The sequence below is a fragment of the Tupaia chinensis genome, unplaced genomic scaffold, assembly GCF_000334495.1.
Source record: "Tupaia chinensis unplaced genomic scaffold, TupChi_1.0 Scaffold000605_1, whole genome shotgun sequence".
Lineage (NCBI taxonomy): Eukaryota > Metazoa > Chordata > Mammalia > Scandentia > Tupaiidae > Tupaia > Tupaia belangeri.
This window is the reverse complement of record NW_006160123.1, coordinates 2,945,978-2,963,239: the sequence shown is the minus strand read 5'-3', so window position 1 is coordinate 2,963,239 and position 17,262 is coordinate 2,945,978. Positions and strand designations below refer to the sequence as shown.

The 17,262-nt window shown below is 40.7% G+C and overlaps 1 protein-coding gene and 1 non-coding gene across 2 annotated transcripts in view; one reads left to right on the top strand and one right to left on the bottom strand.

Moving 5' to 3' along the window:
* Positions 1 to 1,146: 1,146 nt before the first annotated feature.
* TRNAS-GCU (transfer RNA serine (anticodon GCU)) lies at positions 1,147 to 1,228 on the bottom strand. The gene has a single exon. It is a non-coding gene; the product is annotated as a tRNA-Ser (tRNA).
* Positions 1,229 to 1,578: 350 nt separating this feature from the next.
* The window catches only part of KNL1 (kinetochore scaffold 1), a 74,667-nt gene continuing 58,983 nt past the window's right edge, over positions 1,579 to 17,262 (top strand). The window contains exons 1-4 of the mRNA XM_006158693.3: positions 1,579 to 1,681; positions 9,376 to 9,430; positions 11,099 to 11,138; positions 12,037 to 12,096. Coding sequence (XP_006158755.1) covers positions 9,396 to 9,430; positions 11,099 to 11,138; positions 12,037 to 12,096 — 135 coding nt within the window. The 5' untranslated portion in view covers positions 1,579 to 1,681; positions 9,376 to 9,395. The remainder of the gene's footprint in view (positions 1,682 to 9,375; positions 9,431 to 11,098; positions 11,139 to 12,036; positions 12,097 to 17,262) is intronic.

Here is a 17,262-nt window from a genome sequence, read left to right as displayed (position 1 = left end):
TTTCTTTCTCACTCTCTTTTCTCTCTCTTTGGTCAAAATTAAAAAAAAAAAAAAAAATTAAATAATTCTTTAAAAAAAAAAAAAAGAAAATGGCTTAGAGAAGTGTCAACATTCTCAAGGGATTTGGATCTCAGAGGGAGAAGCCAGTAGAGCTGGCAAAGAGGCTACTATTGCCTTACACACTCAATGAGACAAATCTTACCAAAACACCTGTCAGGTGCTGGGTTCTGAAGCATCGCTGGGGTGCAGACACTCATTAGTGAGAGAACCTATAAGCCATTAATTATAGCAAGAGAATGATGAGCATTGTTTATCATTCCACAGTGCAGGACATGATAGTGGTTAAGAGACACCACAGTTCAAGAGATTCCATTGCTATTTCTGCAATGTAGAAGCTGTTAAAGTGATACAGTTCATGTCAAACCCGTTTGCCCACACTTAAAAATTACTGTATACACAGGCTTGTTAAATGTGAGTTGGATGAATCTGATTGATGGCCTTTCAAGAGAATTTCTGTTCTTTTCCTGCTCCTTGTTTCTCTTCTGATTAAATCGGTGAGAATTTAGCCTCTTCCTCTCCTCTGGAAAAGTAGCCATTCGGGTCTTCAGTCTCTGACTCTAGATGTTTTCAAGTTCCCCAAGTCTTCAATCTTTTCCCCAGTGCACTCATCTCTTAGTTACCGCAGCCTACTGGGGGCTGGAAGAGAGTCTTGAACACTCAGTGCCTTGCGGAGCTGTTGATGTGAAACCTGCTAGTATTTCCTAAAGAGGACAAATGAAAAATCCTAGCGTGGGAGTCCACAATCATTTAAACCGCTCAGTTTAGAGCTGGGTTGCTTTAAAGTTGGAGCAGACCCGCAATGGAACACATGGATGATAATAAGCGTGGAAGTCTATGCACCGTTGTTTACTTCAGATTAAAACAAACAAAAAACTAAATCCAGCGCATTTTTTTAATCCCAGAGAAGTTTCTTAGATCCCTGTGAAATCAGAACGCTCCAAAAGCTGTTTCGGATCTCTCAAAGCTTAACTTGATGACGCCAGTTAATCAATTGATTAACAAATCATCACAATATTCAAACTTTACTCCTGCAAAATTAAATTTATCCATACGCTTAATTCAGAAGAAAGCAAAAAGAACACATTACGACGAGGATGGGATTCGAACCCACGCGTGCAGAGCACAATGGATTAGCAGTCCATCGCCTTAACCACTCGGCCACCTCGTCCCAGAAGCTTACACCTTCCTGGTAGCTATAGGGAGTAATACTGGGGGGATGTGACGCACTATCATGGAAGCCGCCATTTTGTACGGAAGCCAAGTCCGCTCTTTACTATCGCCAACAATCGAAAGAAGATGGCCGCTCCGTAATATTGGGTGTCTGCGCTGGGGAGATAGCAAAAGAAATTCTGCAGACAAGGAGAGAAACGTGAAGAAGGTAACATCGGTGCAGAGGCCGAGCAAGTTCCATTACAGGAGCTCAGGAACGGGGATCGGCCGCGAGCCTGGGGGCGGGGCTGACGCGGCGGCCCCTCTGCGCATGCGCAGGCGCTGGGCGGTTATATTTGAATACTTCAGTGAGGCTGGCTGGGCGTTGTGAGGCGCGGTCCAGGGGCCACCGTCATCTCAGTCTCTGGGGAGCGCGCGGACCCCAAAGAAGTCGGCGGAGTTTGTCAAGCAGGTGGGCCGCGGCGGGACAAGAGAATGACCCTTTCGTTCTGGGTTTCCGAGAGGGCCGTGGCTATAGTCTGAGCTCTCCGAAGGTCCGGCGGCGGGAGGTGGGGGTACCCTTCAGCCCGGCGGCCTGCGGCCTGCCTGTGCTGGGCTCGCTCCCTGCTCACCTCGGCCTCGGCCTCGGCCTCGCCCTGCGCCGCCTCCCTTTTCCCCACGCTTCTCCTTCAGCAAGCACCTGGGCCGCCCGCCGGCTCGGTTTGCCTGTCGGCCGCTCTGGCGGCGTCCCCTTCCGCCCCGCCATCTTCTGTCAGCGCTGCGGGTCCCTGGGCACTCGCGGCTGATGTATTTCTGACCAGTTTCCTTGGCTGAAAGTGAAGTCAGAGTAGTGTGCGAGCTTTCAGTGGTAGGCTTTCACGGCTTATTGATAGTGCCTGCTCCGAGTGCTGGCCGCACTTACTAGGTCTTTGGGTTTCTGCATGTGTAATAGCATTCACGAAGTCAATTTTGCCAGCCACAAGTCAGTTTTTAAAAATCTCCCACTATTCATTATTTAAACACAGAATTAGAGCCACTTTTCTTCCTGTTTAAATACTAGAGTTTTTTTTTTTTTTTTTTGGCGGGGGAGTATTGCTGATTGGAGTCTGTTTTTATAAGTAATTATTTAATGTTATGTATCTTTATTATTTTTTAAAGTAGAGAGACAGGAAAAATGAGAAAGCAAGCTGCCAGGTCCGGGACTCGAACTGCATCGTCTTTGTGGGAGTCCTGCATCCTCAATCAAACCGCCACCCACAGGCCCCTAGACGCTTACTCCTGATATTAAGATCTAAGTTTTCACTTAGTTAAGTTGAGTTCATCAAATATTTAATTAATTCCTTATTGTCTTGTGCTAGGTCTGGGGGGATCATTCAGAGTCCCTAATCTAAAGGTGTTTACAGTTCAGAAAGGGAAGTAATATATCCAAATAACTATGATACAAGACAGGCTGTAAACGATTATGGGCATTCCAAACAGTATTGGAACACAGACAGCTAAGCTTATTTGCTGCTTTTGGGAGTGGAGACCAAAGTAGCTTTCACAGAGAAGTTGACCTTTGAGGTGGAACTTGGAGGGATGGTTTGCAGAAATGAGGAATTAATATATTGTAACACTTTGGTAATCAAAGTTTAAGTTCAAGGCAGTGTAATTCTTGACTATGGATGGCTGGAAATGTTTATGATGACAAATACCTGTAAATTGAGTGTTGGAATTGTGATATTGATGTTTTATGCTAAGAGACCTTAGAAGATACTGAAACTGTTGGAGCTATAGATAGGATAGAGCTATCCATCAGAACTTCCTGTGATAATGGTTATGTTTTATGCCTGCACTGTCCAACACAGTATCCTTTAGCTCTGCTTCACTGTTGAACACCTGAAATATGGCTATTGTGACCAAGGAACTGAATTTTAAATTTTATTTCATTTTAATTAAATACAGATAACTACTGTATTGGATAGCACAGGTCTAAACTCTATATATCATTGGACATTGTGAAAAATATTAATTTTAAGTATTGATGATATAAACATAGTAGTGAGCAAAGAGCCAGATATGTAAATATTCCAGGCTTTGCAGGTTATATGGTCCATGGCATGGTCTCTGGCACATAATCTTTGTTTTTATTATTGTTTGTTATTTTATAACCCTTTAAAAATGTAAAAACCACTCTTAGCCCAAAGGTTGATTTGGCCCAATGGCAGAGTTTACAGACCCTGAGTTATTTAGACTACTGGTTCTCAGACTTTATTTACTCATGGCACCATAGCACCCTTTAGCCAAAAGAAATATTTAGCAGTTCATTTATTAAGTGTTTAGGTACAAACAACTTAGTATTTATGTCCTGACCATTTAGTAAAAAACAAAAACAGTTTTTATTATTTGAAAAAAGTATGTAGATTGGAGGAAAATATCATATATGTATATAATATGTATTTTTATATATGTATATCTATATTTAAGTTTATGTATTTTTTTTTCTATGAGAAAGATAGACACTTCCAATAGGGACCTCATGCCACCATCCCCCAGTCTCTGCCAATTGGGATCATGGACATACATGAGTGTGCTTGGCATGTACAAGGAGGTCCTAGGACTATTAGTACTGCTAGTACTACTGCTGTGCTACCACCTGGCACTCCCATGTGGGAGTTCAGTACCTTTAACCAACTCGCCATTTGCCAGCCTCATCTTTTTCTCTTTTAAATAAATATTTATTTATTTTTAAATATATGGTTAAATAAAATAATTATATTTATTTATTGGAGAGGTTTTGCTATAGGGCGCGTGTGCTCACCAGAAAGAGAGACAGAGAGACAGAAAGTGAGAAATCACCCCCCGGAGGGGATGGCCACGCTGCAATCCCTTCTCCTCCATTCTCCTCTCGGGATCTTGGGCACGCATGCACACGCGCTCGGTGTGAGTTTAAGCCATCGGGTCCGGGACTCGAACCGCAGTCAACTACATGGGAGTTCAGCGACATAGCCTTTATGCTAACTGCTGGTCCCCAAAATTGATTTTTCTATTAAACCAATTTTGTATTTCTGAAATAAAACCAACATGACTGGTATATTTCTCCTTTTACAAATTGTATTTCTTTTATTAACATTTTATTTAGGGTTTTTGTATTTATGGCAGTGATATGTGATTTTTCTTGTACTGCATTTAACTGGTTTGTGAGTGTGTGTGTGTGTGTGTGTGTGTGTGTGTTAAGGGAGTTTATAGGTAAGGGGGCTTAATTTTCATCTTTTATTGTTGTAAAACACTTTAATGCCTAAATCTAGGAGAATTAGAAAGGAACAATATGAACAAGTTATCTAGATTAATGAAGTAAATACAAAAATAATCAGCTAAGAGTATAAGTGGTTGCTTTTGGGAAGGAGCAAATTGGAGTGCAGGGAGCTGCTAACTAAAAACAGCAATCTAGGGACAAGCAGGTGGTGTGGTGGTTAAGACTGCTGGACTCCCACATGGCTTATCATGTTTGAAGTCCCGGACCTGGCAGCTTGCTTTCTCACTTTCCTTCTCTCTCTCTGTCTCTCTCTGGTCAACTTCAATAAAATAAAATAGTGACAATGAATAAAATTAAATAATTCTATAAAAAAACCCCAGCAGTCTAACCAGTCTTGTATAATTAATTCCTTATACTAAGTACATAAAAGCTAAAAATTTTTTAAATGGAAAATATTAAAGGGGGAACCAACAGTTAGTGTAATGGCTATGTCGCTGGACTCCCACGTAGTCGACCGCGGTTCGTGTCCCGGACCAGGTGACTTAAAACTCACGCCGGGCGCGTGTGCGTCCATGCCCAAGATCCCGAGAGGAGAATGGAGGAGAAGGGATTGCGGCGTGACCATCCCCCCTGGAGGGTGATTTCTCGCTTTCTGTCTCTATGTCTCTCTCTGTCTGACTGGCGAGCGCACGCGCCCTACAGTGAAAATCTCTCCAAAAAAACAAAAAAAATTAAAGGGACCAGCAGTTGGCATAATGGCTACGTTGCTGGACTCGCATGTAGTCGACTGTGGTTCAAGTCCCGGACCCTGTGGCTTAAACTCACGCTGGGTGCATGCGCATGCATGCCCAAGATCCTGAGGGGAGAATGGAGGAGAAGGGATTGCAGCATGATTATCCCCCCTGGGGGATGATTTCTCACTTTCTGTCTCCCTGTCTCTCTCTCTATTTCTGGAGTATGCACACGCTCTATAGCAAAAACCTCTCCAAAAAAATTACTTAAAGTAGATGTGATTGTGAGTAGCGGGTAAGTGAAATCAGAAGAATGGATAAGCATATTGAAAAAGTATTAGACAACAAAAGGAACAGAAATCAAATCCTAAAAGATACCCATCATCTTATGTACAGTAGCAGCTCATTGGGTTCAGTGAAAGATAAGCAACTTTTATTTCAGTTTGAAGTTCATTATGGTTCATTATGATGTATTATCTCCTAATTTAGTATTCTAAAAAAATTACTTATTATTATTTTTACTTTGTTATGGTGCACATGCGCCCACCAGAGAGAGAGAGAAAGAAAGAAATCATCCCCCAAGGGACAGGGCCACATTACAGTCCCTTTTCCAGTTTCCTCGCTGGGTTTTGGGCACACATGCACATCCACCTGGTGTGATTTTCAAGCCACAAGGTCCAGAATTTAGGGCACGTGCACTCACTAAAGAGAGAGATTAATTAAGAAGTCACCTCCTAGGGAAGAGAGAGAAATCGAGATATCACTTTCAGGTGCATGGCCATGCTGGAATCACTTCTCCATTTTTGTCTCAGAATTTTGGGCATGTGTGCACAAACACTCAACATAGTTTTTCGAGTTGCTGGGTCCAAGACTTGAATTGCACAGTCAGCCATATGGGATCAAGTGCTTTAATCACCATGCCACCAGCTAGACCCCAGTTTTTTCTTTGTTTGTTTTGGAGAGGTTTTTGCTATAGGGTGCATGTGCTCGCCAGAGACAGGGACAGAGAGACAGAAAACAAGAAATCCCCCCCCAGGGGGGATGGCCATGCCACAATCCCTTCTTCATTCTCCTCTCGGGATCTTGTGCACGCACGCACATGTGCCCAGCATGAGTTTAAGCCACTGGGTCTGGGACTCAAACGGCGGTCGACTACATGGGAGTCCAGCAACATAGTCTTTATGCTAACTACTGGTCCTGGCCCTAGTTTTAATATGTATAATCAAAACATGTAAATTAAGATATCTTTTAGGTACTTATTTTCTTTACTTATTGCCAAAAACAAGAACACTGGGGGCCAGCAGGTGGCATGGTGGTTAAGGGTGCGTGACTCTCATATGACTGACCACGGTTCGAGTCCCAGATCTGGCAGCTTTCTTTCTCTTTTTTTTTTTCTTTTTTTTGTGTTTGGAGAGGTTTTTGCTACAGGGCGTGAGCACTCGCCAGAAAGACAGAGAGAGAGAGAGAAGCAGAAAGCGCGAAATCACTCCCCGGGGGGATGGCCACGCTGCAATCCCTTCTCCTCCATTCTCCGCTCAGGATCTTGGGCATGCATGTACATACACCCAGTGTGAGTTTAAGCCACCAGGTCCGGGACTCGAACCGCGGTCAACTACATGCGAGTCCAGCAATATAGCCATTATGCCATCTGTTAGGCTCAAGATAATTCTTTAAAAAAATTTAAAAACATTGATTCTAGTAGTTTATGTATGTGGTATTAATTTAGTATCATGGTAGAAATGCTAATATGGTTGAGACAAAATTTTTAGCTGGGCCAGTTTCATTGCATAGTGGCAATGTGCTGCTCAGGAGAAGCTATGGGGCTGGCAGGTGACATGATGGTTAACGCTCTGGACACCTACAAGGACAACTGTAGTCCAAATCTTGAACCTGGTGGCTTGCTTTGTCAAGTTCCCTATCTCTCTAGTCAAATTAAAGAACAATAATAATAGTAAATAAAATACAATAAAAATAATTCACTTTTTTAAAAAAGGGGACCAACAGGTGACATAGGGGTCAAGGCACTGGACTCCCATTTGACCAACTCCAGTTCAAGTCCCGGACCTGGTGGCTTGCTTTCTCACTTTTCCTCTCTTATCTTTCTCTAGTCAAATTAAAAATAATAATAATAACAAATGGAATAGATAGATAGATAGATAGATAGATAGATAGATAGATAGATAGATAGATGGATGGATGGAAGATGCATCCCACATGACAACTGAAGTTTGAATCCCTGGCCTGGTTAGCCTAAAACACTGGGCAAGTGTATAAGTGCCCAAGATTCACAAGGCTGGAAGATTAGAGAAGGATCACAGTGTGACCAGACATTGTGAGAGTGATTCCTCCCCACTTCAAGAAAGAAAAACACTTTTTCTAGCTATCATTCTTTTTAAAATCTGCAGTGGCATTTTTTTTCTCAGCCAGGAGTGAGGTTCTAAAGTTAATGCGTAGGGTCAGCCAGTGGCATGGTGGTTAAAGGGATCAGATCCCACGTGGCTGACAGTATGGTTCAAATCTCGGACCTGGCAGCTTGGAAAATTATACTGGATGGATGTGCGTATGTGCCCAAAATCCCGAGAGGAAAGAGGAGAAGGGATTGCAGCACGGATATCTTTTTTACTCCCCCCCACCCCCTCCACCCTCCATCTTTCTGGCAAGTGTACACACTTTAGCAAACTAAAAAAAAAAAAAAAAAGTTAATGTACAAAGTGAAAATTTAATATAATTATAGGTAAGTGGTACCTGAAACGAACTGAGAAAACTTTAGATTATGCCTCTTATTTCATATTCTTTCCAGAGAAAATACTTTTTAAATAGAATTTCAAACATAATTAGCTGTACTTTTTTTTTTAAGAATCATTTTACTTAACTTTATTTGTTTGTTTGTTTGTTTGTTTATTTAAATTTGACCAGAGAGAGACAGAGTGATAGAAAGTGAGAAAGTAAGCCAAGGTCCAGGACTTGAACCACAGTCGGCCATGTGAGAGTCCAGTGCCCTTAACCACTATGCCACATGCCGGCCCCCCAGCTGTACTATTTAAAATATTATTTTTGGGCCAGCCATTGTCATAGTAGATCCAGGCAACTGGATCCCACATGGCCCCCTGCGCCGTTTGAGTCCTTGACCTGGCAGTTTGAGAAACATACTGGGCACATGTGCATTCGTGGACAAAATTCTGAATGGAGAAATGAAAGAGAGGGGATTGGGGCATGGCCACCTGTGGGAGTTGCTTTCTCTTTGTCACTCTTCAGCAAGTGTACATGCAAATTTATAAAATGAATCAATTGTCGTTTCTATGTCTTAATTTTTTTTTTTGGCTGAGTACATATATTAGAATTTTCCTAATATAAATATTAAAAGATGCAAACCTATGTTTATATAGCTAATTGACTCATATTTTGGTGTTTATTATGTAATCCATAAACTTTTATAAGTTAGATGAAAATTTTATTTGAACCAAGGAAGTCTATATCATCCCAATCAGAGTTAGACAATTTATCATGAACACGAACATCTTCCAGGAATATTAATTGTAACGATGTTGGGACTAGCAGATGGTATAATGGTTGCATTGCTGGGCTCCCACATGGTGGACTGCTGTTTGAGACTTGAATCCAGCGGCCTAAAACTCATATTGGGTGCATGTTCATGTGCATGGGTGCCCAAGATTCTGAGAGGAGAATGGAGGAGAAGGGATTGCGGTGTGGCCATCCCCCCGGGAGGGGGGGTGGGTTCTTGCTTTCTATCTCTCAATCTCTCTCTGTCCAGTGAGCACACATTCCCTATAGCAAAAACCTCTCTCATAGAAAAGAAAATTATAACAGTGTTTTGTTTCATTTAAAGATTTATTGATTTTTAACTTTTTAATTTTTTATCACTGTTGTTCAGTTTTGACCAGAGACAGAAAGGGGGAATGAGAAAGTAAGTCACCGGGTCCAGGACTTGAACCATGGTTGGCTATGTGGGAGTCCAGCACTCCAACCACCACACTATTTGCGGGCCCTTATAACAGTGTTTTAAACTCCTTAAAATATCTTTTGCTTTATAGCTTCACAGCATAACTTTTACCCTCCTTTTTTTTTGTTTTTTTTTTGGTTTCTACTCAGAAAGTAATCCTACAATCACAAATGTACTTTTAATTTCTTTATAGTTGTATTTTCTGTCTCACCTTTTCTAATATTATGTGTTTATTACAGAAAACAATTTTTCTTAAAAAATGGATGGGGTGACTGCAGAAGGGAATGAGGAAAAGTAAGTTCATTTCATGCAACTGCAAATGTTACACATTTCCAATTAGTAGTGATACATATCTATAATAATGTTCAGAGAAAAGAAGTAAATGTTACAAAGTCACATCCTTCCTTGCCCTAACTTTGTACAAACTGTTCTAGAGTCAAAACTGAGATGGACTCTAGGGAAGCCTAGGGAGATTAAATGGGTTGTCAAAAGATGGCGTCACAAACTGGTAGCTTCTTTGCAGTCTACAACCATAATAGTTTTGGCCTACACATGTTTTTAAATTTTCAAATAGTTGCCAGAATTTTTAAATCTCAGGATTTTGTACAATGTGAACTTCAGCTTCTCTAAAAATCAAGTGTAGCAACAGTAGACTCATATTCTTATCGGCAACAACTAACCAGAGCAGATTAATGACTGACTTTTAGACCAGGCAAGAATTCTCTAGGTCATTATAGTTTCAACACTAATTTTTCTTTCTTTCTTTTTTTGGAGAGATTTTTGCTATAGGGCATGTGCGCTTGCCAGAAAGACAGAGAGACAGAAAGCGAGAAATCACCCCCTTGGGGGGATGGCCACACCACAATCCCTTCTCCTCAATTCTCTCAGGATCTTGGGCACCCATGCACACACATGCGCCTGGTGTGAGTTTAAGCCACCTGGTCCAGGAATGGAACTGCAGTTGACTACATGGGAATCCAGCGACATAACCATTATGCGAACTGCTGATCCTGCAACACTAATTTTTCTTACATCTATCGAATTATCTGTTTGGCCTCATAGGCATTTGAATTTTTAAAACCTGGGCTAAAGCTCACACAGTACAGATTGAGTATTCCTTATCCAAAATGGTTAGGGTCACAGGTGTTTCAGATTTTGGACTTTTTCAGATTTTAGAATATTTCCTTTTACATAATGCAATATCTTGGGGATAAGACCCAAGTCTAAATACAAAATTATGTTTCATATACACCTTATACACGTGGCCTGAAGGTAATAATTCATAATATTTTTGTATTGCAGCACTTTAACTCAGTATTGATTTATCAGGTATAGAATTTTCTACTTGTGGCATCATGTTAATGCTCAAAAAGTGTTGGCTCTTGGAACATTTTAGATTTTTGGATTAGAAATGTTCAACATGTAGTATAACCAGAGCTAGAGTCTCTTGGTTTATAGCCCATTTATCTGTAAATACCTCTGTAAATGTAGTAAATTACATTATACTGATTGTCATACAAGAGATAATCTTGTAATGCACAATATGTATTTTAAAACACCAAATTCTTAAATACCAAATGTAAAGTTTTATAATATACATTTTAGGGACCAGCAGATGGCGTAGTATTTACATCGCTGGACTTTCACATGATTGACCACAGTTCGAGTCCTGGACCCAGTGGCTTGGAACTCATGCCAGGTGCATGTGCTTGCATGCCCAGAATCTGGATAGGAAAATGGAAGAGAAGGGATTGTGGGGCGCCCATCCTCCCTAGGGGGCAATATATATATATATATATATATATATATACACACATACATATATACACACACATTTTGCTGACCAGAGTGCCAAGTGAAAGTGGTGAACAGTTTAAAAGCATGTAAGTGGTGCTGTGATGATTATTTTAGAAATCCAGTCTTTTACCAATGTGTGTATAAATATTTTTTTTCCTCTTTCAGTGACAATACTGGGAAATCTCTTAGAAGACGGCATTCATCTGTAAGAAACACTTAAATTAATAATTGTTGCCTTTTTAAAATGATAACTATGTAGCACAATAATTTTGACTGTGGCTTTACCTTTTCACTCCTACTGGCTTCTTATTGCTCTCTGGAGAAAGACTCAAATATTCAAACTGTTTATACAACTAAAATTCATATTTTATTAATCTTATGGATTTTATGCTACATAAATTACATTTCAGTAAAGCTATTTTTAAAATGTATTTATCCTGGTATACAAAACTGTTGTAAGAGACAAAAATCCAACTTAAACATTCTTAAGCACAAAACGTATTGAAACTGAAAAGTCTAAACGTAGGTTTTTAGGCACAACTTATTGACCGGGAGTTCCAACAATCTCACCAGTACTAGGATTTTCTTTCTGTTTTTCTGCTCTGACTCCTTCCTCTTAGTGCTCTCCATTTACAGACAGATATTCGCCCTGTGATTACTGCGGTGCACATATTTATCTCCCTCCTTTCAGGTTCGAGTTCTATGTGAAATATATTGTCTGTATCTTCAAGATGGAAAAACAAAACTCAGGATTGAATCATGTTGTCTCTATTATCCTGATATAGATCCAGTACCGATTCCTGAACCAATCATTACTGACAAGAGAATATCAGATTGTTGTACCCTTGAGTTGGTGTAGAGCTTCACCTAGACCACATATGGGATGAGAGAGGGCAAAATAATTGGGGAGGATGAGCAAGGAGAAGAGAACAGATGCCAAATATTTAAATTTGCCACATGATTTAGTACCAAGCAGAATGAATTAGAGGATTTTTAGGGATTTTGGTATAGAGATTTTAGCTTTCTACTCATGGGATAGCTTGAAATGAATTATTAATAGATATGCCAGGATGTTTTTGAATAATTGTAATTATTGCCTCTAGATTTTGAAACCCCCACGGAGTCCTCTTCAGGACCTTAGAGGTGGGAATGAAACAGTTCAGGTAAGCTTCTAGTGCAAATGCTTCATAGATGACCATTTTCAGTGATATTTTTAATAGGATCTTTGTTAGCTATGTGAACAGATAATTTCATAAATGAGTCCCAGTTGAATATGTACAGATATGCATTCTATGGCTTTCAGATTAAAATTTAAACACTTGATTATGCGGGCATTCATGATTTTTAACCCCTATTTACTTTCCCATTTTTTTTTTTAATAATTGTTTTATTTTAACTTTATTTATTATTATTGTTACTTTCCAGTTTGATCAGACAGACAGAGAGAGAGAGGGAAAGTGAGAAAACAAGCCACCAGATTCAGGACTTGAACCACGGTCAGCCATGTGGGAGTCCAGCGCCTCTAACCACCACACCACGTGCCGGCCCCTACTTTCCCATTTTTTTCTTGCCACTCTGCCGGAGGCCTGCTCCAGCTGGAGTGTATCCCACCATTTAGGATTGCTCACTGCTGAGCAAATGGCATGAGCTGTCAAGTCTGCAAACATTTACATATGATATTCCTTCTGTCTGTATGGCTAGTCCTTCATTTATTTTCCCCCAACATCTTATTAATTTTTTTTCACACATACCAAAAAGTAGAAAGAATTTTACACTGAATGTTCATATATTTGCCACCTAGAGTCTACAATTAATATTTTATGGCCTAGCCTTGGTGGTATAGTCAGTATCATACCATACTACAGAGCTGGAAGCCACATGCTGTGACCGCATTTCAGGTCTCTGGCTAAGTCAGCCTGAAAGCATGTCCTGGTGCATGCATATATGCTCTGGATCCTGGAAGGCTAGAAGCCTAGAGGAAGGTAATTGGGCCATGACTGAGCCCTATTGAGATTGTTCTTTTCTTGCTGTCTCTCTCATCAGTAAAAAAAGAAAAAAACAATAACAAACATTTTATCAGCTGGCTCTGTGGCCTAGTGATTAGGGTAGCTGAATCCCACACGGCTAACTGTGCAGTTCAACTCACCAACCCAGTAGTTTGAGAAACTTGCTGGGCACATGTATGCATGCCCCAAATCCCAACATGATGGAGAAATGGAGGAGGGGGATTACAGCATGACCGTTCTCCATGAAGGATGTTTTCTCCTCTTCCCCTATATCTGTCTGTCTCTGGTGGGAGACAGACATGCCTCATGTGCCCCGTAGCAAAAATATAATGAAAGCAGTTTTATCATAATTGCTTTTATAAATCTGTAACTCTTTTTGTTTTGTTTTTGTTTGTTAAGTCACTTACCAGAGAGAGAAAGTGAGAAATCACCCTTCAGGGTGATGGCCATATGCAATCCCTTTTTCTCTTGGGATTTTAGGCATGTACTCACATGTGCCCACATGATTTTTCAAGCTGTTGGATCTGGAATTCAGACCACACATTGGGTCATATGGGATCCAGCCACCTTAACCTCCATACCACCTGCTGAAATGTGGTCTTTGAACACATGTTGCATAGACTCAGCTCTTATCCAACTCTGTCAAACTTCTTTTTATTTTATTTTTTTTAAAATTTGCTAGAAAGTGCATGTGTTCACTGGAGAGAGAATAAAAGAGAAAGTAAAAAAGCAACCTCCCTCCCCATGGAGAATGACCACACAACAATCCCTTCTCTTCCATTTTTCCCTCTTTGTAGGATTTTTGGGCACACATGCACACACATACATGTGCACATGCACCTCGTGTGTTTTTCAAGGTGCCGGGTCTGGGACTTGAACCATGCAGTTGGCCACGTGGGATCTAACCACCTTCACAAGCACAACAGTTGGCCCTTATCTGGCAAACTTCTAATTAATCCTTTAAGTCTGAACTTAAATGTACTCCCTTAAAGGAATTTTCCTTGTTTCTCAAGCTAAATTATTATTATTATTATTATTATTATTTTGGAGAGGTTTTTGCTATAGGGTGCGTGCGCTCGCCAGACATACAGAGAGAGACATAGAGACAGAAAGCAAGAAATCATGCCTCACGGGGGATGGTCACACCGCAATTCCTTCTCCTCCATTCTACTCTCGGGATCTTGGGCACGCACACACACGTGCCCGGCCTGAGTTTTAAGCCGGGACACGAACCGCGGTTGACTACGTGGGAGTCCAGCAACATAGCCATTATGCTAACTGCTGGTTCCCGGTATTTTTTTAATAGTTTTCCTTCATGGTACTCTCATATTTGAACTTTTATATTTGCGTGAATTTTAGTTTTAATGTCTGTCTTTACCATTAATCTCAAGAGTGGTACTATCTGATTTCTTTTTTTTAATAATTATTTTGTTTATGTTATTCATTCATTCATTCATTTATTTTAATTTGACCAGAGAGAAAAAGAGAGCGAGGGAAAGTAAGAAAGCAAGCCGCCAGGTCCGAGACTCGGACTGTGGTCGGCCATGTGGGAGTGTCCAGTACCTTACCCACACCACCTGCTGGTCCCCCTGTCTGATTTCTTTACCAGTGTTTTTCTTTGACCCAGTCAAAGATCCTGGTGTGTGTGTATTGTCTAATTGAACAAATGTTGAATGAGTAAATAACAGATTCATAGACTTATGGAGCTTTAAAATCAACAGGACCAGGACCAGCAGTTAGCATAATGGCTATGTCGCTGGACTCCCACATGGTCGACTGCGGTTTAAGTCCTGGACCTGGCAGCTTAAACTCACGCCAGGCCTGTGTGCGTGTGTGCCCAAGATCCCAAGAGGAGAATGGAGGAAGGAGGATTGCGGCGTGGCCATCCCCCTGGGGGGTGATTTCTCTGTCTCTCTGTCTCTGTCTTTCTGACGAGTGCATGCACCCTATAGCAGAAATCTCTCCAAAAAGAAAGAAAAAAAAATGAACAGTACCTCACCAATAATCTTGAATCTAGTTCCTTCACTTTATGGATCAGAAATATGAAGTTCAAAGATACTAAAGATTTTGTATAAACCCAAACTACTAGTTAGCAGCAGACCTCAGATTAGAACTATTATCTCCTAATTTCTAGCTCAGTGCTCTTCTTTTACATTTTATAATTATTTTTTTAATTGTATTTGTTTATTTAGTTTAATTTCACCAGAAAGGGACAGAGCTAGAGAGAGAGAGAGAAAGTGAGAGAGCAAGCCGCCAGGTCCGGGACTCGAACCATACTTGGCCCTGTGGGAATCCATATCACCTGCTGGCCCCTCAGTGCTCTTTTCAATACACCACACAAATATACCATATATGTATGCCACAAATGTACCACACAAATCTTAGGTTTTTTTTCTAGTAAGAAATTTATTTCTTCTGTTAGTCCTATTAATTACTTTTGTGAGTATTATTATCATATTCAGCTCCAGACTACCTACAGTGTCTAAGGCCTTAAATGTATAGACTGCCTGATGCAGACAGGGTAACATTCCTGATTCTTTTCTTTTTTTAAAAAAATAATTATTTTATTTTATTTATTCATTCATTTTTTTTTTTTTTAATTTGACCAGAGAGAGACAGAGGTTGAGAGTGAGAGAGAGAGGAAGCGAGAAAGCAAGCCACCAGATTCAGGACTCAAACCCTGGTCGGCCATGTGGGAGTGTCCAGCGCCTTAAACACCATGCCACCTGCTGGTCCCATCCTGATTCTTTATTATATAGATTAAGTATTCCCAAGTCCAAAAATCTAAAATTTGGATGCTCAAAAATCTGAAATTTAATTGCCAACATGCCACAGTAGAAAATTCCACACCTGTCTTCATGTGATGAGTCAAAGTGCAGCAATACAAAATAGTATATAATATTATCTTCATACTGTATGCATAAGGTGTATATGAAACAAATTAATTTTTCAACAAGAATTATTTTTTATTTAACTTAATTAATTAATTAATTGATTTTATTTGACTAGAGAAGGACAGAGAGAGAGAGAAAGAAAGTGAGAAAGCAAGCTACCAGGTCTAGGACTTGAACCATGGGGGACTACAGCCCCCTTACCCACCACACAACCTGCCAGCCCCCAAAACATAAATTAATTTCATATTTAGACTTGGGTCCCATCCTCAAGATATCTCATCATGAATATGCAAATATTCCCAAACCAAAAATAACAAAAAAATTCAAGACATTTCTAGCCTGAGGCATTTTATTTTTAAAAAATTATTTAACTTGGGGGAACCAGCAATTAACGTAATGGCTATGTCGCTGGACTCCCACGTAGTCGACCGCAGTTCGAGTCCCGGACCCGGTGGCTTAAAACTCAAGCCGGGCACATGTGCGTGCATGCCCAAGATCCCGAGAGGAGAATGGAGGAGAAGGGATTGTGGTGTGACCATCCCCCCGGGGGGTGATTTCTCGCTTTCTATCTCTATGTCTCTCCCTGTCTGGCGAGCGCACGCGCCCTATAGCAAAAACCTCTCCAAAATTAAAAAAGAAAAAACTGCTCAGAAAAAAGAAAACTCAAGCCGGGCACATGTGCGTGCATGCCCAAGATCCCGAGAGGAGAATGGAGGAGAAGGGATTGTGGTGTGACCATCCCCCCGGGGGGTGATTTCTCGCTTTCTATCTCTATGTCTCTCCCTGTCTGGCGAGCGCACGCGCCCTATAGCAAAAACCTCTCCAAAATTAAAAAAGAAAAAACTGCTCAGAAAAAAGAAAAAGAAAAGAATTCTAAAAAGAAAAAAGGAACTGGATTTCAGTTTTGCTCTACTGATCTTCAATGTGAAGATGTTATTTAGTTCTCAGGTCAGCAGACATTCCCAGAAGTTGTTATAGCAACGTGTGTGCTTTCATGTGACATCAGGAGGCTTGGGAAATGATTTATGTAAAGCGAAATGTTTTGCATGAGTGTTGGGGACTCAGAGAAGAACATCAGCTATTCGCTCTTGAACTTCTCCAGGCCTCGTCATGGCTGTTTTCTCAGAGATAGCTTGCGAGGGGAGGGGAGACCACATTCCCTAATGGTAAGGAATAGACTGAAATCCCTACTGTCACTGCCTGCTTCTCAAAAACAATCTTTGCAGTCTCAGAGTTTGAGTTCTGGGTGTGTGCCCAAAATCTTGAAAGAATAGGGGAAAAGGGATTGCGGGATTGCGGTATGACATACCCCCAGGGGTGATTTCTCACACTCTCTCTCTATCTGTATCTCTCTGTCTCCAGCAAGCACATGCACCCTATAGCAAAAATCTCTCTATAATTTTTTTTTTTTTTTAAGAAAAAAACTATT